We start from the raw sequence: 25,089 nt of genomic DNA on the forward strand, positions 1-25,089 counted from the left end.
GGTTTCAAAAATATATCCCATCAACTGAGCAGTGCTGGCAGGCGGAGCAGACCAAAAGGTCGAAACCTTGGAAGGATGAGCCTCGCTGTGAAGTTTGGAGCGGAGCTGGAGATTTCTGGCCTGAGATGGCTCACCCCATGCTGAGAAGCACAGCATAAAAAGTGACTTTTATAACTCGATGGACTGTTGATGTTTTAAAACATTGTGAAAGTGAAAAAGAGACTGCGCTTTTGCACAATAAAGATGCTTGACAAAATATTTCCAAGCCAAATGTAATCTTTATTTTCTGTTTCTGTACAAAAAGCACGGGATCACAGGAAAAAAAAAACGAAATAAAAACGAAGGGAAAAACATGCATTTATTTACAGCATGGTCAGAGAGAAAAAAAGGAAAGTAGAATACATCTCCCTATCTGAATTCTAAAGACATTAATTAAACATTGTGCTTTGATATATTTTGATATAATATTTCATATTTCACAAAGATGCAGTACCTTTCTCCATTTCACCTCGAGTTTAACATTTTCCAAAGAAAACAGGTTTTGAAAAAGAAAGCAGAAGCCAGCTCTCTACATCTATGACAAAAAAACCTTTCACAAGCTATTAGGAAACTGAACACATGGGTGAAATGGATGGACGTGTGTATGTGTGTGTGTGTGTGTGTGTGTGTTTCCAGCCAAGCTGGATCTCTGAGATGTTTTCAAGTGAACTTTGAGATTGAATTCAGCTGTTTTCATATAATAGGGCACTGTCAAATTATATTTTCTTTACCCCATTTATGTCTAAACCCCAAAAGGATGAATGTGAAGTAATTAGGTCACCTGTGAAATTAAAAGAGGTTTTCAGAAACCACAATTTCTTTCACAATTCATCTTAGCAAACACACCTTCACTCACTTCAGGAAAATAGAGAAAAATCATGACTGGACTATTAAAATTACATTGCTTCCAAGTGGTCAGTCTGTGATATTTAACCACAAACAGAAACAAAAGCAAACATGATTAAGAAACCTCCTTCGTAAAGATGACAACCTGCAATACATTGATTACCATAGTCATATTTCCACAATAATTTTCCACCTTTTCCCTACTAAGACCTAAAACATTGTCGCTTCATAAGTATTTAAATGCATCGTATCACAGACAATTTTTTGATTTGAGGAGCAAATCCTATTTTAAGGCATCATTATATCTCCTTCCGTTAATTAATTTCACAGCTAATCCACCGAAATGTGGATTGCGAGTTGCATTTAAATACAAATTGCATAACTTGTGCATATGTGTGCAACAGCTAACAATATCACCAGCAACATTGACGTCAACGAATCATTTCACGTCAAAATGTGCTCCATTTCAAGAGGTTTGGACTTCTCTGATGCGATCCATTAAACACGTGGCATATTTATCAGCACATTAGATAGAAATTTAGACTTTGTACCAGTCGAAACAACGTATATCTAATGTAAAATAAGCCTCAACAAGGACAGAGAAGTATTATGGAAACATTTTAGAAACATTAACAAAATCACATGATGAACCGTTTCACTTATCATGACCAAAGCAAAGAGTAATCGATTCAAAAAATCATCTGAAAACATACTGGTGCATATTTGTATAGGTTTTCAATTTTTTTGTTCTTTTTTATTATTATTATTATTTTCATCTGCTTGCTAACATACATAGCTTTTGTAAGTGCCCCAACAAAAATAGTGCATTAGGAAATAACTATGATCATACACGTTTCACGAGAACACACGAGACAAGAGGAGGGAACAAGAACACAAATGCTTTTTGCAAAAAGAAAACATTAAATATACGATTGAAAAAATGTTTTTGCTTTTTTTTTTTTTTTTTTTTTTTTACAAAAGTGGTGGAGCTTTGCACCCTGCTTTCAAAAAAACAGGTGTCCTGGTCATGTCCAGGCCTTTTTTTTTTGTCATTGTCATTTTTGTTTTTACAAAAAAAAGTGTAATCCCTTTTATTTTTCACTCTTTTTACAATATCTAAAAGGTATTAAGACATCAAATGTGTTGACATAGATATTTGATACTATTATTCAGGCCTAACTCACCAAAGAAATCCCGAAACGAACTTTATAAATACATACAAAAAAGCACAATAAGAAGTTCAACAATAAGTCTGGTACCTAAATGTGATTAAAACTGCAGAAAGCATTCCTGGCTTAAATCTACCTATCCACACACCTGGAACTATACTGGAACTACAGAAACAGTATGAGTAAGAATGACCGACATCCATCATCATCATCCTGATGATTGCTAAATATCACGCTCTTCAGTCTGGGATCGTTTCGTGTTCTCATTTGATGGTTGAAAACAAACGGCGAAAAGAAATAAAATCAGCTTGATGTTGAAAACCAAAGACGCTGCGTTTTGTAATTAGGAATGAATGGTTTCCGAATGGCGTTTTGAGCCGTCGCAGTCCCATCTGGATGAGCGTCTCTTCTCACAGTGGAAACAGGACAGACATACAGTATGAAACGGACAGTCTACAGACAACATCAGCCATGCAAAGAAGCCCCTACGGCCGTGGACGTTTCAAAACCTCGGCTTCTCGTTCACATTGCGATAATATCCAGCTTTTATGCTTCCTGTTCGAAATGCCACCCGGTATGGCGAGTCTCCAAGGGTGAAGCCATAGAGGGCAAAACAAACACATCTATTGACATTTCAGGACATGGGACATTTTCAGGCCAGGTACACTTTTCTTTTTTTTTTTTTTTTTAGCGATCCAGTTGTAGATGTTCTTTTCGGGCAGCTCCTCGTAGGACTGGTGATGTTCGATAAGAGAGTGTCAGACAGATTTGGTGAGCCAGTGAGTTTGTTGTGGGCTCAATGAAGCCTTAGAGGAAGATCGGGTTCCTCTTCACATGGGAGGGACAATCAGACCGGCCATAGCTGCAAGAGACAACAAGAGGTCAGTCCACAATAAACGAGACGGTTCAAATAACACATGATCTATTTGAACCATAAAATGACTGGTTTATGGTTATTAAATGTCAATATTGCTGCTCATCTCTGGTCAATATTGCAGTCGGTTTGGATGGAAAAATATTTTTAGCAAACAGCCATTGTTAAGCAGACGCTTAACAGTACTTTAAAGTTAAGAGTTTCCTTTCTAGAGATAACTCTTCAGTCAGAATTGTAATAGCTTGAGACAAAATTTGGGTTTATAACATGCAGGTAATATGAGTAATGATCATTATTGATTCCATGCAAATCATTTGACATTAATTAGTCCCAACTAGTCCACCTGCGTGCAAATCAAAAGCAAATGTATACATTATTAAATTAAATTATTTATTGAAATGTAATTTCCTGTATTGTAAAAGCAACCAAAAAATGTATAAAAGAATTTATATAGAACTTTATAGATCAAAAATACACAATGTACGCTGAGTTACTTACTTTGGTTTTAAGTGTCTCATAATCCTTCAGAAATCATTTTAATATACTGATTTGATATACATCTTTATTTTTCTTTTAAAGTTTTTGAATTCATGCAAATCTGAGCAAATTTTCATACTATTTTACACTAATTCGCCCCAACAGACATCACCACCAGTATGGATAAAAGCAAGCATTTTCACTATTTATTTAAATTGTATTTAATTGTTTTGCTGTTGTTGTTGTTGTTGTTGTTGTAAAAGCAACCAGTCTTGTAAGTAGAAAGTTATGGATCAACTTTGTCCTCAAAAATGTAGTGCCTTTTTTGTGACTCGTTCTAAAACAGGGTCTTGTTTCCTGATTGGCTCAGAGGCAGGAGAGGGGTGGGGTGCTCACCCTGTAGACTGCTCCCATTGGTGCTGGTGCAGGTGGGGGCCGGGGAGGTCTGTGGCCGGACGACAGGCGCGAAGGCGCTCTTCTGTTTGACTGCAGAGATCATATGGACAGGAGAGAATGAGAAAGGGCCCGCAGACAGAGAGATGGAAGTAGGGATGCATGAAGAAGAGGAAGAGGAGGCATGAGGCTCCAATAGAGGACTGGAGGGGGTGACTGAAACAGACACACACACACAGAGAAACACACACACCCGCACACACACAAAGATGAGAGTTATGAGGTGGGTCATGCCGATTGTTAGAGGGTTAATTGAAGGGGAGGGGCTATGGCAGAGTGAGGCATTATGGGAATGAAACCGTGTGCTACCTGCATGGCAAAGTTGATCCATAACTTAGAACTCTTGAGGAGGATTTATGTCAATATAGTCCACATTTGACTGCCAAATCACACTTTTGCAGAAGCATCAACATGAAATCCGCTCTTGTATTGACACATGTATACGCAAAGCATGCCAGAAGATGATATTATCAGGACATCTAATATACGGTCATCTGCATGCTTTGAGAGAAAGACAGGTAAAAACCACCGTACGCTAGCCAACAGTCTTGGCGCTGAATCTTGAGCTTTCTCACCAAATTGGAGCAAAACCCACAATGAATTTTCTTCAATGAAATTCCAATTGAAAACTCTTGCCAACTTGTTTCCCATTTTTATAATGAATGGAAAGCAAACCTGCCATGAAACAGCTTTGCACAAAGCTTGGCCTGCCAAAAAAGTGCCAATCACACAAAATACAGCTGCTATATATCCAATATATGAACATTCTTGAGTATATAAACCTTATTTGTAATTGTCAGGCCTCCAGCATTGTGATTTTTTTTCCCCCAAATAACAGTAGCAGCAGATGTATCTACAAGAAACTGCAGTCTGAAAACTCACTATCCTGACCGCAGCGAGAAAGCGAGCGTTTGACGGAGTGAGATGCATGGAGGAGTCGTTAAAGTGTTAGACATGAAAGGAGATGAAAAAATATGAGTGTTTGTGGAGTTAGTTCGGATGGAGACGTTCACAGTGCATGGAACAGCAGACAGACAATAATCTTTCCCTCAAAGAACACGAATAGACAAACAAACAACCTTAGTATTTCAGATTAGCATTAAGACGCTGACTGAGTTGTGACCAAATATGTCTGTTGTGATCACCAAAATCACAAAATGCAAGCTTTTTAGACTCATGATAGTTGAATTTAGCTGGTTAAATCCAACAAATCAGAATCCAAAACATGCAGTGAAGAGTTAACAACCCTGCTGAAATGACTAGCATGTATTATCCAACATAATAGCTGCTGAATCAGTCTACACTCTTTAAAATAAAGGTTCTTTATTGACATTGATGGTTCTGTGAAAAGACTCTTCATAGTGGCAAAATGTTTTCTCACACACTAAGAAAATAACATCCATCCAAAATAGTAGTTCCACACTCTAAAAAAATGGTTCCAAGAAGTTTTTTCACAGTGGTGTCATATAAGAACTATTTTGGCTCCTTTATAGGATCTTTCAGTTAAAAGAAACATGTTGTTCTTGGTGTGAAGAACATTTTAACCTAAAGAACACATTTGCACTACAAAGAACACTACAAAGGGCAAGTTCAATGGACATCAAAGCCATTGCCAATTTTTAAGTCCAGAGAAACCAATTCTGGTTCCCCAAAGAACCTTTTAGTGAGCGACCATTTGTTTAAGAGCATATATGGCGTTGCTGTAAAAATCCCTTAGCTGGTAAAGGCTTGAGACTAGCTGAGAGTAGAACATATTGCTGGTTAAACTAGCCAAGAAACCCAATATACTGGTCTTTTCAGCAGAAATGTCAGGATCTGTTAGCTGATAAACAGAACACTCACTTGCGTAAGGAGAGTTGGCGGCGGATCCGTTGAGGAAACTTGGGGATCCAGGGACACCCAGGTTGGTCATCCCGGCGGCTCCGTATCCGTTCATGGTAGAGGTGATGGTGTTGTAGTTGGACTGCTGGGGTGTAGAGCTCGGCACGTACCCACGAGGAGACACGCTGTTTGAGTTACGAGAGTAACCTGGAATGTAAGAGATAGCCACAGGTTAAAAAGGACACTTTTGTAGACTGAAGTTCATAGTAAAACCATGTCAGAGCTGGGATTTATTATAAGTTTGCTTATTAGGACGCTTGATGTGATTTGTAGATGTTGCAGTTGGACTAATGTGTGTCTGTGACATGCTGGGTTTGTGTTTCTAGTGGGTGGGATCCCTCTGTAAGTGTGAGAACATTTTAAAGATGTCCGGATGCTGTTAAGAAAGCACTCAGTACAGCAGTCGAACAAGACTTTGTCTATGTTCCCATAAGCAGTGTGTGTGTGTGTGTGTATTTGGTTGTTTTTGACCGTTTTCGTCTGGCAGACAATAAAATAGACAGGACCCAAGCTGTACTGAGAAACATGGATATCAAAGAGACTTGAGAGTCAACTTAAGCAATTAAGAAACTACATTGGCAACCCCCAAAAGCACCCCAGCAATAACCCGCATAACAGTGGCCTGTTACTCATCACAACATATTTGCAAGCATGGTGGGAAGTTTTAAAGAGTCTTTTCTTAAGGAATCATAATATTCTTGTTTTTCCTTTTTTTGTCCTCCTGTACAATTCACAGTCAGTCAACAATAAACAGGAAGTGAATAGAAATACATTATTATACATTTATTTAATTAAAAGTACTGTAAAAACAAATAATGTTATAACAAAATGTTTTATTAAAAAATTCTGACTATGTAAAAAAAAATTTCATAGTCATTCACGTGAGCAGCAACATGACTGCCATTATAAGCTGCAAAGATCACTCGTTAGCAGAGTCGATGCTGGTTAATCCGAGACCTTCCCTAAATAAACTGTTCTCCTATGTGGTTTGATAAGCTGCAGGAAAGAGGTAGTGTTTTCTGTAAATCAGTTTGCAACTTAATTAGAACTTGAAACAATAATTAGTTTGATGGATGAACGAGCAGAGCAGCAGGCTAACCGAATTAAATCCTGCTGAAGTTTCACTGCATACAAGCATGAAGTATGAAATGCAATATTTTTATAATGGCTTACGGCCCTTTCCCATGACCTCATGGATTCCTGTAGGTGTTCTTTTCCTGCGTGAATGAGGAAAACAGACGAGAGGAAAACGGGATGAGTGCTAGCAGGAGAGAAAGCAGAGGGTGTCAAGGGAGTGAGAGTTCCTCTGTCTTCCTGTGTCTCTCTCTCTCTTTCTCTCTCTCTCTCTCTCTCTCTCTCTCTGTCTCTCTCTCTGATATAAGGAGAGCGATCTGTTCATCTCACATCCATTCCTACTTCCTGTCTGTGAGTGTCAGAGCTGGTGGGTGAGGAGAAACATGGCCCGATGCTGTGATATTGAAAACACACTTGTGCATGGAAATGCTCACACACATGCAAATCTAAAGAAAATGGCATTTCTGTTTATTAACGCTAACAATATTATTGTAATTTAAAGTAACATGTTAAATTTGACTATATTTTAAGTTATATCATATTCAAAGTTATTCCTGTAACTCAAATTTCAACATCATTGCTCTTGTATTCAATTTCACATTATACTTTTAACAATCATTCTACTAAACTGATTTGGTCCTTTAAGAAATACTACTTAATACTTCTGCGAAAACTGATTATGTTTTTCAGTACTTTCTGATGCATCGGATGTCTTTTCGAAACATTTTATTGCTGCTTAAATATTTCCTGCTTTAAAAGTCAGCTAACGAATGCTAAATGTTTGCCAACTCCCAGAATTGTAAACCCCTGCATTTTGATAAGCCGATATTCTGAAATGTGTGCATGCTGTGCTCATAAACCGCGTTTGCATTTGCAAATAACGTGTTTCATTCTTGTAGCGCTGTCATCCTGAGTCTCTCAGCTCGTTCACAGCCTGTGCCGCTCACACTTCTCTCAGGAGTGACAGGGAGTGTGTACACACACAGACACACTCTGATGAATGTGTCGTTTCTATGGGCAGGTGAGTGTGAGTGGCAGTTTTGAGCGCTGTAGGTGACAGGCCTGCCAAAACACAGCCATGCGATCGTCATGTACAGTGCTGCTGGTCCAGGGCTGCGTGTGGGTGTGAAGCTCACAAACGACAGATGAACAGATCCAGACAAGGACTGACAGACCGTGTGACTGAATTTAAGTGTTGAGCTTGTCGAGTAGCTTCGAGTTTGTGAAGTCATGTCTCAATCAAACCCAGTCAAACACTTTGTAGGGCTGTCAACGCAACACGTTAGTGTGATAAAAATATTAACGCAATTAATCGTGCTCCTTGATCTGTATGTAAATTAAGTACCGCTTTTAATTCGAGTCTTGATTGTAAAATTGTTTGCAGTGATAGACTCCGTGTTCAGTGATATAAAACAAACAATATACCGACTTCCGATTATTGATATACGCAATACATTTTTGAACTGCTTGACAGTCGTACGCGTGTGTATCTGAATGAGTGATTTGGGATTTACAGCACACACTGACCTTGGTCTCCCTGGGAGGCCTCAGAGATGTTTACGGCGAGCTGGCTGCTGAAAGAGTTAACTCCCATCATGCCCGAGTGAGCGCCGGAGCCCGTCAGCGAGGGCAACTGGTTATGGCTCCGCGGCACGCTGTACAGCGCCTCCGTCAGGTCTGCAGCACGCTTTAAAATGATCTCCTGGCCAATCCAGAGAACAGAGAGAGAAAGGTGTTAAAATGATACACAGTGCTTCTCTTTGAGTTCTGATTCAAGACATTACATAAACAAAGAATAATGCCCTGAAATAAATTAAATTATTCATATAACTAATTTTTAGGCTACTTGTTAATCCAAAAATATTTAAACATTGTAGATAATTTAAGGACTATTTTAATCATTATTATGATCTTATTTGTAGTTTATTAATTTGCAATAATTTAAAATTGTATATATATGTATGTGTATATATACCGGTATATGAAAGAAATGTTATAAATTAGCTGACTACACACTAGCACATAAAACCATCAGTTTAATTGTAGTGATTTTCACACCTGATTGTTATGAGGCATTCCATAAAGTGCCTCCACCAGGTCTGCAGCTCTTTTCAGAAGAACCTCCTAATAACACACACAAACACAAAGAGTTTAGTACAATATTCCATCTTTGGTACTGTAAATCGATGTCTGCGTCCATAAACGGCACAGCAAAACTATCCAAATCTAAAGTCTAGCACCATAAAAAAAGTATAATTCTAATAAATAAATAAATAACCTTTTATGTTTTAAATTTAACCAGTTATTTACCATATATAAGTAAGTCGTGTTCAAAAAAGAGAAACCCAACATGTGATGAGGCGGACAGAAAAAGAAGCTGTCGGAATCTCATTTACACCAACCTGTCACACACACACACACACAAATACACAAAGAACACACACTCAACCTGTGCCAAATCACACAAGCAGTGATCCAGGGCTGCGATCCTTTCAGACTGTACACATATGCTCCACTGTCATTCTTCACAAGGCGTGTGTGACTGTGTGTGTTTGTGCGTGTGATCCTGTAGTGTTCCTGTGTAAGTCACACATCCCCTCTGGCCCACAGACTCACTCTGGTCTATCTAAGAGTAACAAAACTAAGACAGGACATGCGCATCTTACAACGGCTTCCTATGCATAATCATTTTCCATCTGCTACATCTGCACTGAATTAAAGCCTAATTTTTCATCATTTTATCTCCTGTCTTCACCTCCAGGGCATCTCCTTTTCACTTCACAGGCGGAAGCATCAAATCATCACTCTTACCCAATACTTAGTTTTTATTGCAAAGAAATAATAAGTATATATAAACAGTTAATTTGCAAAAACAGAATTTTTTGCTTCATATCTAACCTATTCCTAAACATGGGACCTTTAATAGTATATGTGTCCCGCTTTAAAGATTTTTATTGCTCAGAAAAACAAAAAAATTCACTGAGGCTGCATTAATTCTTTTAAATAAACAGTATAAAAAATAACATGTAAATTTTATTGCCATTTATAATAACTTTTTTTTATTCAAATTTATTTTAAAATGCTGTTTATTCCTATTCCCTAAATTTTCAGCATCATTACTCATCATTCTCATCTTCAGTGTCACATTGTCCCTCAGAAATCATTCTAATATGTTGATTTGTTGCTCAGAAAACACTTATTATTTTAATCAAAGTTGTGCTGCTTAACATATTTGTGAAAAAAAAAAAAAAGTATTTTTGATTTGAGAGACTCTGGTCACCTTATACTTTTACTGAAAAGAAGAGAGCAAACATTCTGCGAAACATATATTTTTGTGTCCCACAGAAGAAAGAATGTTTATAATGCCAAGGCTAGCATACAGAGACATTTAGATCAGACTGAAGAGGAGCATGCCCCTCTCTCTCTCTTTCTCTCATACACGCAGTGCACAGGGACAGACAGGGAGGTGTGGAGGTGATCCAGAGGAAGCAAGAGCTGGTATTATGGCAACCTCTACTGGAGCTCCCTGGGGTATTACATTGAAACCTATCACACACACACACACACATACACACACACTTCACTTGACTGTATGAGGAAAGAACAGAAAACAAAGAGAGAGACAGATGAAAGTATAGAGTAAACACAGACAAAGAGAGAAGAGATTGACCCACAGAACTACAGATGCAGTTCATGAAATCAGGATAAAAACGACAGAAAAAAACCCAGGTTGGCTACAGAGAACAGCACAAAGAGAGGAAACGGCAGAGTAATTGTAAATCTCATGACGAGAGGTGAAAGAGAGAGATGCAGACAGAAAACAGCGCTGAAAGATGAGCAAAGGGGGAAAGGGTTGGAAGAAAACAAAGGAAAAAAGACTCAAGGGACGGAGAGAAGACAGAAGAAGACAAAGTGAGGGAAATGTGCACAAATAAAGTGGAAACGAGTGAGTGAGTGAGTATGTTAGGAGGAGAGAGAGAGAGAGAGAGAGATGAAGAGAGGAAGTTCTAGTTGTTTTTCTCCCTCAAGAGTTGCCAGGTAAGAGGCAGCTGGGGCTGCTGGCAAACCTATCATTACTGTACTGTGAGAACAACAGCCTGTGTCTGTACACACACACATTAGAAATATTGCACTAATTCTACATTCTGCATGTCGAAATACAAGCTCTGATAAAGCTAAATTTGTTTATGATATTTGCAAAAGTACTGAATCGATCCCAAAGAAAACACTGGTATAATTTATTGACAAATAATTTGGTATAAAATAAAGGAAAATAAACTTAATAAGCTTTATGATGTGTGTGTTCCCAGCATGCCCCAGAGCATGAGTAATCAATGAGTTTTGTATATTTTTTTATTTTTTACCGTTTGTAAGTTTTATTTACACCAGCGTTATTGTTGCCATTTAGTAAACTGTCAGTATAATAAATGACATAAAAATTATGTTAAACTAAACAACACATGCTTGAAATACATTACAAAATATTTGAAAGAAAAAATATTTCAGAAAACCTCACTTTTCAGTGTCGTTGTTAAATAAATGTTAAATCATTTTAAGAAAATAAATAACATCTCACTTTTAAGTGTAATGTTATTCCATGAAGCTACAGACTATTCATAACTTCTGAAGATTTCAGAAATAATACATAAACAATAATGACAATGTTATTATTTATACATAAAAATTTTTTTATTCCAAACAATTTTAGTGATAATATAAAGTATAATTTAAACTAACCTTAAAATTAAGCTTTTATTTGAGAGCTTTATTTAAAAAAAAAATCAGAAGACATTTTGTTCCTCCAAACTGTATCTAGGCCACAAATACACACACACACACACACACACACACACACACACACACACACACACAAATTAACCTACAATAAAATACAAATATACCTTAATACATGCAGAAATACAGAGCTCATGCTGGAACATTAGCTCTCAGGTTTCCAACATCTATGTCATGTAAACATGAGCAGAGCCTGCATCTGTGAAGTGCGGCTCTTAGTGACTGCTTTATGCCAGGCCACGAGGCCCTGAAACTGAACACTTTCTGGCTGAGTTTCTGAACACACTGTGTGGAAACTGTTACATTTACGAGGAAGAACAACAGTGGCCTTCAGATCACTCGGAGAGGCAGAAACAGGCTCAGGAAACCACAGAATATTGTGATATTCCTTTGGAGTTTAACTCTAAGAGCTCATCTGGGACCGTGTTTGCGTGGTAGTGCACAACATGCACGCAAGAGAGAATTGGGGGGCATATGGAGATGGGGCACTAAGCTTCCTCCTCGTCATCCTCATTTACTTGCATTTCCCACGACAAAATATGACCTTAGAACTAACAGTCCTCCCCCAGCCAATCAACAACGAGCAGTAACGATCCTCACAGATGGCTCAAGTCAATGACAAACATGGGGCGAGAAAGAGAGAGAGAGTCCCTGTTACAGCTGAGACCTTGCGCTCTGTTGTTCTTGCATTATTCAGTCTAATGTATTTATTCAACCTTTACATTTGTTACAGTGCAATGAATAGGGACTCGTATTGTAAAAAAAAAAAAAAAAGAATTAAAATAAAAGAATTAAAAACCGATTCAAAATATTAATAATTCAAAAAATATGTAAATAATACTAAAATAACATTGCTATAATCAAATCTATTATCAAACTAAATCGTTAAAAAATAAATAATTATTATTACAATTTCACCAAGAATAAAGCGTAACATTTTAAAAAGTTACACTGCATTAAAGCTTCTGCCAAATTCCTAAATTAAAATATTTTAATAATAAAAACAATATAAGAAAAATAAAAAATACCTTTTTCATTGCACTGTAAACAAAAAACTCCAAAATCAACATCAGTATATATTATGTTATAGAAAACAGTATTAATGTACACCCAGTTTTAAGGATCAGTCAGTGTACAGTGCTTTGTTTTAAGTGTGTGTGCACCCGTTCAAGTATTTCTTGTTTTACTGTAGGTCTGGTCGTCTCTCTCTCTTATTGTGTTCCTGTGGGTATTTCTTTATTATACGCGCCAGTACTCCCTCCCTCTCTCTGCCCATCTGTACGTGTCTCCATGGTTTGGTTCTCCCCTGCTCTCGTGCCTGATGCTGTCCAGGTATGGGGCTCTTGTTCCAGTCTGCCTCCCTGCTGCAGTTCCCTGTGTCCGGCCCCAGTCGCCCAACCTGTCCCTGGTTCAACAGCACTCTGCCATCCACACCCAGTGGGCAATCTGTCACCAACACAGCCTTGGCACCGGCAGCACAGCTCTCTCTCTCTCTCTCTTTCTTTTTCATACCCTCTTTCTCCTTTGCTCTCCTCTCCTGTCCTGTCTTCCCCCTGGCCACGGCTCAGTTCATTAATCTCCATTATAAAACAGAAGTTAGTTAATGTCTCTGATGCTCGCTGGCTACGACACCCTGCCACGGGCCCTTTGGCACAACATGAACGCACACACAAGCACTTACGTAAAAACGCACACACATTCACCCGCGCATAGCTTTTCACATCTTCACACACGCTGACAAATACAACATATTTGTCTGAGATATGAACTTTCATTTTGATTAAGAAATGATTAATGGTCAAGTATGACTCGTTGGTTTAGTGCTCAAATTTCTTTCTTATTTCAGGTTGGAGATCTGATCAAACCTCTAACCCCAGGCTTGGAAGCTTATAAGTGACTGGATTTTACAAAAAAAAAAAAAAAAAAAAAAAAAATATATATATATATATATATATATATATATATATATATATATGCAAACACAATAGAACCCTCTCTATTGTACATTATGTATTTTACTGTTGATTTTATTATACTGCAGCAGCTAAGATTAATATTAATAATAATGCAAAGTCGTATGTTTTTATTTTCATACTGATAAATTTCATAATTTATTATGCATTTCATAATTTCAAATGAATACAATTTATAATGTATTTCTAATTTAAAAGTCACTTAGGATTCAAAATAAATAAGTGAATATAAGTATAAAGTAAATTCCTTTATCTGAGAAATATAAGAGAGCGAAGTAGAACAACTAAAAAGCAAGTGAGAGAGGTATAAAATGACTTCAAACAGCCAAGAGGTGAATAAACTGCGCAGTTCTGCTTGGTGGACTTAGCTTTACTTCATTATTTATGTGGCGTCTACAGAACGACCTGCGGCTACTTTACACACGCACCCCTCACACATCTCTACAAACTACTTCACATCACACTTTCTCAGCCCAAACAAAAAGTCCGGTACATTCCCTCTCAAATTAAGTCTGCCAGCACAAATCAGCGCTGCGCTCCCTGTAGTCAAGCTGCACTATAACCTCAATATCACTTCGAGGCTCAATACTCACTCTGTTGAACCCCTAATGAAATGCAATCAATGATTGATAAGGTGGCAGTTGCCCTGAAGTAGACCCGCTGATGATTACAGCCGGTCGGCCCGAGCACCTGACCCCGCTCTGGGCTCCAGAGGTGTGCCACCTGGCCCTGGGAGAGACAGGCGCTGGGCCTTTTGTCTTATTAGCTGACTGTCGAGGTGTAAAGATCTGCCGCCTGCCAGGCATACAATTAGTCATCCTGTGATCTTTATTACTCTAGGGTGGTGGTCTTTCTTAGCAAAGCCCCAATTTGACACCCTCTCTTCCTCACCCGGGAGCCCCAGGCAAAGCTGGCGATCAGGTGATGGGACCTTACAGAGGGTCCCTTGCATCACAGGTTAAGGACGAGGCAGGAGTCCCTCTTGTGAGGACCACGAGCGATCCTCTGCCGGGTCAGCGACTGGAGGAATCTGCCCACTTTGTGATCTCTGGTTCTTCCATAAACTCTTCCTAGCAGACCCTTAAAAAAAATAATTTTTCAAGGTATCTTGAGATGTTGTTTTAGCTGTCGGGACACTTAACAGCACTCACATGATTAATAATCAATAAATATTATTTTAATTAATATTTTTCAGATAGGGATGCAAATGTAATGGCTTTCAGTGGGGTCAGCTAAATAAAAAAAATATATAGGAAAATTCATAGTTAATTTTTATATTTATTTTATACACAACTTTCTTTGGTCTTGCAACTGGACAGTTGGTCAAACATTAACATGTTTACATTAACATTAACGTCTTGTAAAATTATTAAACTGAAAAGACAACAACCAAAAAATGACTAATGCAACTTTTTGTTAATTGAAACAAAGCTGAAATAATATAGCACTTTAAAAGTAAGTGAAAATTAGAAATGTTACCCAGGAAACAAATGGAAATAAGCTCTAAAATCACTAACTGGAAGTAAAATCAAATTAAACTAAAACAGAAACTGAAATAAAAATATCCCTAGTTAGTCATGTTCACAAAAAAATAAATAAATAAAAGCTAATTAAAAATGTTAATAAAACTAAAACAGTGCATAGATAATATTAAAGTAACACTGGAACAAACATTTATTGTATTATTATATATTGTATTATTATTGACCATATTATGATATAGCGTATACAATTTTATTTTGATGCATCTCTAATGTCAAAAACAAAAGATATGTCCCTTTTTTAACTTTTTAGGGTTTTTTATTATCCTAACTATGTGCAATTATGTACGCAATTATATGCTTTTTAGTATTTGCATTTAGCATTGTTTTTAGCATTAGCATCATCTGACAACTATGAAATATAAAAAAGTTCTTTGTGGAACACCGGCCGGTAAAACTCTTTCAGGTTCTAATTGGAAGCTTTATTTTTAAGAGACAGGCCGGAAAGGGTTTGGACTCTGCGAGAGATTCGCTCGGGGAGGCATGTGAGCGGCTCCTTCCCCTGAGAGGTGTTCTGGATGAGCTGGATTCATGTCTGCATGTTAATCTCTTCACTCTACCTGCCAAAAGGCAGAGAGCACGTGTTACGGCGCATCGAGATGCTGTGTTCCTCTCCTTTTCCTTCTCACAGACCTACACAGCACAGCTTCACAGCATGAAACCATCTCAACACTCCCGGCCTCCCGCTGTGTGTGTGTGTGTGTGTGTGAAGTGTATGTGGGTGAATGGGTCACGAGGAGTCGCTCAGACGCTCTCCAGTTCATTCAGCACAGGTAACAAGGTGAGTCTGTTTGACTCTAGATTGGCCCGGCTCTCGGCTCTCTAGCCCTGAAGGCTGTCTCCCGACAAGCCTGTTTCTATCTTCCTCCTATCTTTTCTTCCTCCTGTTTTCCCCTTGCTTTCTTTCCAGGGGCTCAATTATGGGAGGATGGTTCTCAAGCGCCCGGCGAGAGCAGATCAGCTGACCCGGGAGAGCAAGCCATCCGACAGGTCCCCTAACAATGATAAATCACATACACACACACTGAGCCTGGTGAACAGAGGTCCACCACACACACACACATAGATACATATACAACATTACAACAGCAACCTGCCCCTTGCACACACACATATAAGCTTATAGTGCTAATAAAGAGCAACTAATAAAGCGAAATGTGCCAGCATGACAAGGCAGAGGAAGTCAATAATCTACTTCCTTCTTAAAGAGAGTTGTATGAACAGGGTGGGGCTAGTTGTCACAATAGGATGACATCTGATCAACTTCTGAATACGGTTGCTTTATTAGTACATTTTTAGGTTGATTACAAACATGTAAGACACGTTTTATGTTGTAATTTAATGTAAAACATTAATTTAATATATAAAACGTATATTTATGTAATAGTATATTTTGTTACACTTTAACATATAGTTAACAACAATACAGTGTTCAAATTTTTTTCAAATACCCAGTAGTCTAACAATATGCCGTACCATTGGGGCATGTTGTCACAAAATATTAGAGCGTGTAAAACAATGTAAAGAATTACATTTTTCTTTAGGGTCAAGTTTTGCATCTATAGAGAAACTGACTAATCTCACTCAGAAACTTTGAAATATGCACTCACGTACAAACTGTGACAACTAGCCCCAGCCTCCTCTATCTGCTTTGTCCAGGGCTCCTGGGATCATGTACATAAAGTGCATATTCTCTCTGACCGAGCAGAAAGCCCATTTATAAATATTTCAGAATGCAAACATGGCTTTTTCGGTTCATTTAATGTGCATTAATTTTTCTTGTGTTGGAAACGGTTGCTAAGAGAAGCCCCAACCCCCACCCAACCCACCCTCTTGTGAGTTTATAAGACACGCCATAATCCAGGTGTCCGTTAGAGTGGATCTCACAGGTCGTTAACCTTACAGTAACCTGGGACTGCCTGTGAACGTGTGTCCCAAATGCCATCGAGAAACACAGCTGCCTGCGGGACAGAGCAGCGTTCTGAATCGCATCCATATTCCTGATCTATCTGGATGGAGAGGTGTGTGCTCACGGCCAAACCCGGGACTGGAAATGAAATTATAGATAAACCTGATACACGCCTGGCCCCAGCAAAGGTCGTCAGACAAACACAGCTGGGTTTCTAAATGCTGGGGCCATCACTGGCACACACACTGCGGATCTGATCAAGGATTTAGAAGGAACCAAGTATATGCTAAAAAACATGCATCTGTTATGCAAAAAGAAATATGTGTGTATATACATCATAATACATTTTGCACATATCATTAATATCACAAATGCACACATCTGATACGCAAACAGTGATAAACGGACAAACGAGGTTGTTCATGCACAGCTTGGAATAGTTATTTACCAAACTTTATTTGTTTATGTATTTACTTATTTGCATGCTCAATTACTTATTCATTCACTTAGTTATTTATTTACCTACTTACTGCTTTATGTATTTACTTGGTTATTTATTTATAGGACTGTGTCAAAAAACCGAGGCACCAGGAACAGAAAAAATAAAGCGTGAAAAAAAACTGTCTACATTCTTATTGAGTTTTCCTCTTGAATGTATAAGTATATAAGAGGTGATAGCTGGCGGTCTCCCCTCGCCACGTATCGCAGCATCAAAGAGGCCAGACAATGTATGCTCACTATTAGTATCAATTTACAAATAAACTGCTTTTTTGGTGACTGGATCTCAGATGTCAGATTTTGATAAATGGTTTCAATTTGGCAGCTGTTTTAAAGTGTCAGTCCGCATCAGATCTGATCCCCTCCTACACCAGCGCCCTGCCCGAAAGAATCTCTCTCACTTAGCTTCCTGCCTTTTTAGGGGAAAATAATCTTTTCATACTAACCAGGCAGCAAACCGCCCAGGGCACCTGACGGCACATTGAGTTTTTGCGCTCGACTCGATGTGTGTGTGTTTTGTATATATATATATATATATATATATATATATATATATATATATATATATACATACACATACACATACACACACACACATTCTGCACCCGATGCATATCAGCTTTGTTCTTTGATTTGTTGCTCATTGCTGCCCCAAAGCCACAATGTGCCACCAGCGTGCATAACAGTGCTGATCTAACCTCCACCTCACCCTCTCAAAGCCAGCATCACACAAACAGTTGTTTTTTCATTCACAAGCCAGTACTAGCTGCTCTTCTACGCTATCAAACAGAAGACCCTCAGGCTTCCAGAATCAAGGTTTGCTTCACAGACATAAGAAAACACGTCCTTTTCAGCAAGAATGGAGATGCAACGCCAAATCTGAGGCTGAAATATTCAACTCCCATCTAGCGAATGCTTTACACCTATTTTCAAATTTATGTCAAGCCTTTCTTTTAAATGCAGTAGAGCCTGTGTAAATCCAAAGCACGGCCAGGGAAAACAAAATCAGCAAAAGCATTTTCTGTCAACTACACTTACCTTAGGTAACCTCTCTGGGTCTCCAGGGTGACGAGGGATAACCTTTTGTAGCCTCTGGAAGCCGTAGTCTATGGTGGGTTCATTCAGAGCTGCAGGAGAAACCAAAAGTAAGATGTTTATTTGATTTAATTGACTGCAATTCTCTCAGAAATAGGCTGTTATGTCATCTTGTCCATTTCCCAGAATTCTCTGCCACGGGCTTAAATATCAGCATGTGTCTGTGTAGGTTTCTCCCTGTATATTTGTTTACGTTCGTCCCTGTGGCATCAATCCAGGCCTCCCCCTGTGTGAATTTGTTTTATGAAGTGTTTAGTGAGGCCCTATGGCCTTCCTGTTCCTCTTTACAATTCTTTATTCCCAAACTCTAACCTTTCCTGCCTAATTCAATTCTTTTCTTCTCACTCAACCCTGCTCACGTTTATTTCATTCTCTCGCTGCAAACAGCACCTCTGCTTAGCCCCTTCTTTCCCATTTCTGTCGCGATGTGACGGCAGAAAGAAACACCCGGAAAGCAGTTAGGGAGATATTTCTCCATAATCAAGCCCATTAATCATAAAAGGCTGTCAAATTTGACTTTGGGGACAATTTGTCAGCCTTCTTGCCCGGTCCGCTTTTGTCACCGTTGCCTCTTGTATTCCGTAAGGATGATTGACAGTCCAAATGCTAGCGAGTAGAATACCTAGTTTGCACTAATATGCATAAGCGGTGCTTTCATGAATAAGAATAAGGTGGCTGCGCAGGAGCAGGGGCCTCTTTTCAAAGGGCCCGGTGCCGTTTGTCGTGCGCAGCAAATAGATGTTATTACCATTATAACAATATTTGTTTTCTTTCCTCGGGAATGGGTCTCGGCGAGCTGCTAAATCAAATTTGTTTGAGCCGGTTTCACGGCGAGGAGGAGAAAAGAGCTTGTGGAGTGACAGCGGTTGCTGAGGAGGGGGGTGTGTGGGGGTCTTTGTGACTCAATGCCCCCGTGAAAGTGAGGGAACAGTCTCTCAGGACGCTCTGAGAAAGGCTCTGTGGAAACGATCACGTTCCTTCTCCAAGTCGGGAGGACTGCGGTTTGATCAAACGGCAGTGTGATTAAACTCAGTAAGCGATCTACGTGCCGTTGTTTTGTTGTGTCGTTTTTGGACAGTCTGCTACGCGCTAATCAACGCCATCTGGATATAAGGTGTCAGGAAAAAACAGAGGAAGACAGAAGGAGAGATAAAGAGAATGAAAGAAAGAAAGAAAGAAAGAAAGAAAGAAAGAAAGAAAGAAAGAAAGAAAGAAAGAAAGAAAGAAAGAAAGAAAGAAAGAAAGAAAGAAAAATGAAGGAAGGAAGAAGGAAAATCGAGAGCAAAAATGGAATGCAACAAATGAAGGAAACAAAGGAAGTAACAAAGGAGTAAACAAAACCAATAAAATCAAAAGAGAAAGAAAGAAAGAAAGAAAGAAAGAAAGAAAGAAAGAAAGAAAGAAAGAAAGAAAGAAAGAAAGATGTGACCAAAAGAATAAAGGAAGGCGTAAACAAAAACATGAATTAATTATTGAACAAGTAAATGAAAAACAAAACAAAAGAGAAAGAAAGAAAGAAAGAAAGAAAGAAAGAAAGAAAGAAAGAAAGAAAGAAGGAAAGGGTAACCAAAAGAAATGAACAAATTAATGGACAAATAAAGAAAAAACAAGCAAACAACAAAGAAAGAAAGAAAGAAAGGAAGAAAGAAAGAAAGAAGTGAATAAACAGATACAAATATATGAATAAATAAAAACATTTACAAAACAAAACAAAAACACCTTGAATGAACAAAAGATGAACGAGGAAAGAAGAAAGGAAGAAAAAGAAACAATACAATGAGAGAAAAGGAACAAGATGCAGGAACATTGGAAGAAGAGCATCCATGAGAGCAATTTCACAAAGCAATCCCATAAAACTTGCACTTTAATGAACCGTTGGACAGGGGACATGAGAGGGAGGGCTTTGTCTCTCTATCACACCCCCAAGAAATTAAGCCCATTACTTCTCTTATTAAAATCCCCCTGAACTTTGACCCCAGCGCCCCATTGGCTGCCTGCAGGGCCTCTGTCCTCTCAGCCAATCGATACGACTGCCTCCCGCGGAGAAGTGGGAGTAATTGGAGAGTGTGTGTGCGCGGGCCGAACCCTGACCCCGCCTGCATTACACAGCCCATATGAAGATAGATTGCCTGATTTAGTGTAAACATATGCTGCAATTCTAGCCATCAGTGCCACTTTCTCCGTCGTAATTTGTATTGATTTTTTTCTCCCTTCCTCTCAGCCATCCACGCGTCTTTGCTGTGCCTGACGTGCGATTGCGAAAAAGGAAAGATAATGCAGTTCGCTGAAGAGGTGGCGAGTGTATGTGTGTGTGTGTGTGTGTGTGTTGGAAGAGACGAATAGAGGGATGTATATTTATTATTAATTTAATCATCTCCTTATTGCAGGCGCTGTGGGGCTACACATCTCTTTTCTCTCTCTCTCGTTCTCGTTTGAAGGTTATCACACTCTCCACTGAGATCTACTGATGCTAAATAGAAGGTTGCTTTGGAGTGTGAGGTAACAGAGAAAGATTAATATGATTTCCTCTTTCAGATGTCCGGTGGGACGGGACAATACAATGAGCTGCCACATAAGAGATAAGCAAAAAAAGCATTTCTTCATCTGCTTGCATAACTACATCTATTACTGTCGAGATTTTGATCATCAGCACTGCAGGGTCGAGTCTGAATCGTGTCCCCCATCATCATCGACACACATCAGCAAAACCGTTGAGCGTTTGACCTCTGACATGCAGTTAACCTGCACGGCACACCTGCGTTTGTCCTCACATACGAGCTTGCCGGAGCGCTATCTATCTAGCAAATTAGAGGTAGTGCGTAAAACTCTAAAATCAATCCCGGCATACCTCTCTGTTCTTATTACACGCTCTGCAGAAGTCAGAGGTCAAACAGGGCTGACTGGGAAACCACTCAACACACACCAACTCATGAAAGCCAGATCTAATGAGGGCAATGCTTGTTAATAAAAGAGGGAGGGAAATAAAAGAGGAGAGGAAAAGATTTACAACCAGAATAAAAGAAAAAGCATGAATCAATGAATTTCACAAACAACACCCATGATTTGAATTGGAGAGACACATTTTAAAATAATTCAACACGTTTAAAATTGTTCAAATTTGAATTGCAGTACTGTATCTTGTTTACTACCTTAATTCAAATTATAACATAATAATAAATTCAATTCCAATTCATTGGGACTTAAAAACTATTGTGAATGACACACAACCCTGCTCCACAAGCTATCACAGTGCCTAATATCCCAGCCCAGCCCCAATAACTTGTCTCCTGCCAACTGTATATACATTCAGTCTCTGCTTGTTTACATCCATGCTCTCCAATGGGCTTACATCTATTTACCCTCCTCTGTTTTTCTATTTACATTCTCTTGTTCCCACTTTCCAACTGGCCCCCCGGCTGATCATGTTTCCCCTCTCCCTGATGGCATCTGCCTTTACAACACAGGCTTTTTAGGTGCCATATCCATTCCCGTTCTCTCCTCCTTAGCCCTCGTGATGCAGCGATTGTAAGCATAGTCATGCCCCCCTAGGCCACAATCGCAACTGCGTGTCTGCGCCATTCAGAGAGAGGCTATTTCAGCGGTCTCCCTCTAACGCAGACTGAACGATTTCAGATGGAGCCCTCGGCCCATCTAAAACACTTGATCAAGCCCTGCTCTGTCCGTGGGAGGCGCATTGATGGAATGGGGAATTTGATGCGGGTTCGGATTCGGCGCAACATGCCTCAATTTCTCATTTTCATGTGCTACATGATTGATATGGGAGAGAATGGCTCCAAGCAGCTCTTTCACCTGCAGATGGGTATCTCGCACTTAGATTGCCCAGCTACTCTTTAGGGGGAAGACATTTACAGACGCGCAACGGGGCGACGTGAGAGGAAGCGATTTGTTTTCTTGTTCTACTCTGTCGCCGCGAGGTCGCCGTTCTGGCTTGTTGACAAACGTCTGAAGACACCCTGTTGCGCGCCATCGATTTCAACCCATCCATCTCTTCTTTGTCTTCGCGTCAAAAAGGTCACGGCACGTGGAAACGCGTTGCTCTCGCAAATGACAGAAAAATCCAAATGTGCTTCTTCGCACCACTCTAAAGGAATAAAACAAGAAGTGAGATTCAAAGTGCAAGTTCTGATCAATCATTACGGCCCAACTCCCCCATCCCTAACCCCTGCAACCCCCAAACACTCCTACCTCCTCCTCCTCCCTGGATCGATCCTCATAGAAATTTCATGAACTTTAAACTGTGATTGACAGTAGAGGCAGGGCGCGCAGGCTGCTTTAAAGTGGAGAGCCACCAGGGAAGATGAAGAGAAACCCACCCCAGCCTCTTCAAACACGCAGACAACACAGACTCGCTTGCGCAAAAAAACCACACACTTTTAATTACGGCTTGAACGCGCTTCGCTGTTATGGCAGCAATTAGAAAAACTGAGCTAACCTCGGTTTACCCCTGTGTGACACCACACTAGCAAAAACTGTCTGGCTTTTTAAGGACATATAATAATCAACAAATGATTCTCACTTTTGGTCAGACATCACATTAAGGGAGCAAGATGTTCGGAAAGCACGTGTGTTAATACCACTTCACGAGCGTCTGTCATTTCGTATGCGGGAAGTAAGATCAGTAGAATAAAAGAGGAGGAGGTTGAGTATTTGATGAGCTGCTGGGGGCTTTTCTCCAACAGGGGAATGTGTCATTTCTCTACAGAGGCGAGATTCATATCACTATCAAAGGAGTCGCTTTACTCTTAAAGAGGAGACCTGTGGAACCAATGTTGGATAATTAGTCATTTCATGGGGGGACGCTTTAGACTGTGACTCCAAAATAATAACAGGCTCCTCAGGTGGGGGAAGTATGGCTTTGAGGCACACTTCCTTGACGTGTCACTCAACTTAATCAAGGCACTACAGAAGCAATTACCCAGCAGATGATTAACATATCTAGCCGGTAAGGCAAACGGATGCAAGTGGTAATCAGCATGGCTGCATCACTGCTCGGTCTCCGAGGAGAGGGAAAGAGAGAGAGAAGGAGTAACGGAAGGAGCTCGGTGTGTTAATGTCACTTCCACTTCAGTCTTTCCACACTGGAAATGTTCACTACATTCAAGTCACTGCACACATTTCCATATATCAGAGAGTTGGTGCTGTGTAGTTATTATAGGGCTGGAAATCGCCAACTACCTCACGATATTATTGGAATACATACATCATTATTCAGTGCATCAATATAGTTTTAATATCTCTCGGGCCTTATAGAGCCTCATAGACAGATGAAGAAAACTTTTGGCCACCAGAAATTCCATGAAATACCATCTTTAGTTTTGGACCAAGAGAACAGAAGTGGAACATTTGATCAGAAACTGTATAATTTAAAATTCAGAAAAGAGTGTATAGAGTTTAATAGAAAAAAATCCAGTATTCAAATTTACTAGTACAATTATTACAATACATTAATTATAATAATTATAGCTTAAAACAATAACATTTTGATATATTATATATAATATATATATATATATATATATATGTATGTATGTATGTATTATATATATATATATATATATATATATATATATATATATATATATATATATATATATATATGTGTGTGTGTGTGTGTGTGTGTGTATATGCATTATGTGATTGTTTCAGCACACCCCTACAATTTATGCAAATACAAAACTGTTGTAAAAAAACTCTGGCTTGCAGGAAAGAGAAAAATTATGATATCTGCTCCTTTAACTTTTTAAATTTGACATTATATAAGCAGGCAGGTTATGAATTCCACTAAAAGGCTGCATTGGAGCTACTATGAAAGTATCTCACCAATATACGCCACAGACAGGATACTGCTGACAGACCACCTCCTAGTGTGAGACTCTCAAACACATCGGCGTCCAAGCTGTGAAACAACTGAACAAAATGATGACATCATGCCGGGTCCTGTTCTACGTGCTCGGCAGCCCCGCGGAGCTCATCCAGTGGAACGTTCCGCTAATGTGTTCCATCTGCCTGCGCAGAGGATGAAAAGGTAACAAAGTGGCCCATTGTTTCACAGCCTGGGCAACAAGTGCACTGCTCCTGGTCCCTCTCCGAGCTCCGACTATGGGAACGATCTTTGAGAAACATCAGCCACCGCGTCCACAGAGCCTGTGCCATTAAGCTTTAGTGCCAGTTTTAAAGAGCTTATGTAGTGGATGGCGCCAGAACCTCTGGCTGATGTGAGAACACAGCGAGCAGGTTCCAAGACCAGCCCATGATTTTAAGTTGCATACCAGCTGGGTGCTCCGTGGTTTTCCAATCAACTCCCCGGGCCTCAGGCTGCAGCAATTACATAGCTAGATTGAGAAAATCTTTGTTGTATGGCTTTGACATCCAATCCCACCCTTACAATGATTCCCAACATCTGTTCTAGCCTTACGTTCCTGCATTTCCAAGTCCCTTCCTCTCA

The 25,089-nt window shown here is 39.4% G+C and overlaps 1 protein-coding gene across 3 annotated transcripts in view; it reads right to left on the reverse strand.

Moving 5' to 3' along the window:
• Window positions 1-264: 264 nt before the first annotated feature.
• Window positions 265-25,089, reverse strand: part of LOC122358094 (transcription factor COE3) — a 97,152-nt gene continuing 72,327 nt past the window's right edge. For 2 of the 3 annotated variants that reach the window (XM_043257869.1, XM_043257868.1), the window contains exons 11-16: window positions 18,567-18,655; window positions 8,872-8,937; window positions 8,341-8,515; window positions 5,701-5,886; window positions 3,802-3,891; window positions 265-2,916 (exon numbers count right to left, since the gene is read on the reverse strand). In XM_043257869.1, coding sequence (XP_043113804.1) covers window positions 2,885-2,916; window positions 3,802-3,891; window positions 5,701-5,886; window positions 8,341-8,515; window positions 8,872-8,937; window positions 18,567-18,655 — 638 coding nt within the window. In that variant the 3' untranslated portion in view covers window positions 265-2,884. The remainder of the gene's footprint in view (window positions 2,917-3,801; window positions 3,892-5,700; window positions 5,887-8,340; window positions 8,516-8,871; window positions 8,938-18,566; window positions 18,656-25,089) is intronic. The other variant, XM_043257871.1, reaches the window with a different exon arrangement.

Source organism: Puntigrus tetrazona, chromosome 14 (genome assembly GCF_018831695.1).
Source record: "Puntigrus tetrazona isolate hp1 chromosome 14, ASM1883169v1, whole genome shotgun sequence".
Lineage (NCBI taxonomy): Eukaryota > Metazoa > Chordata > Actinopteri > Cypriniformes > Cyprinidae > Puntigrus > Puntigrus tetrazona.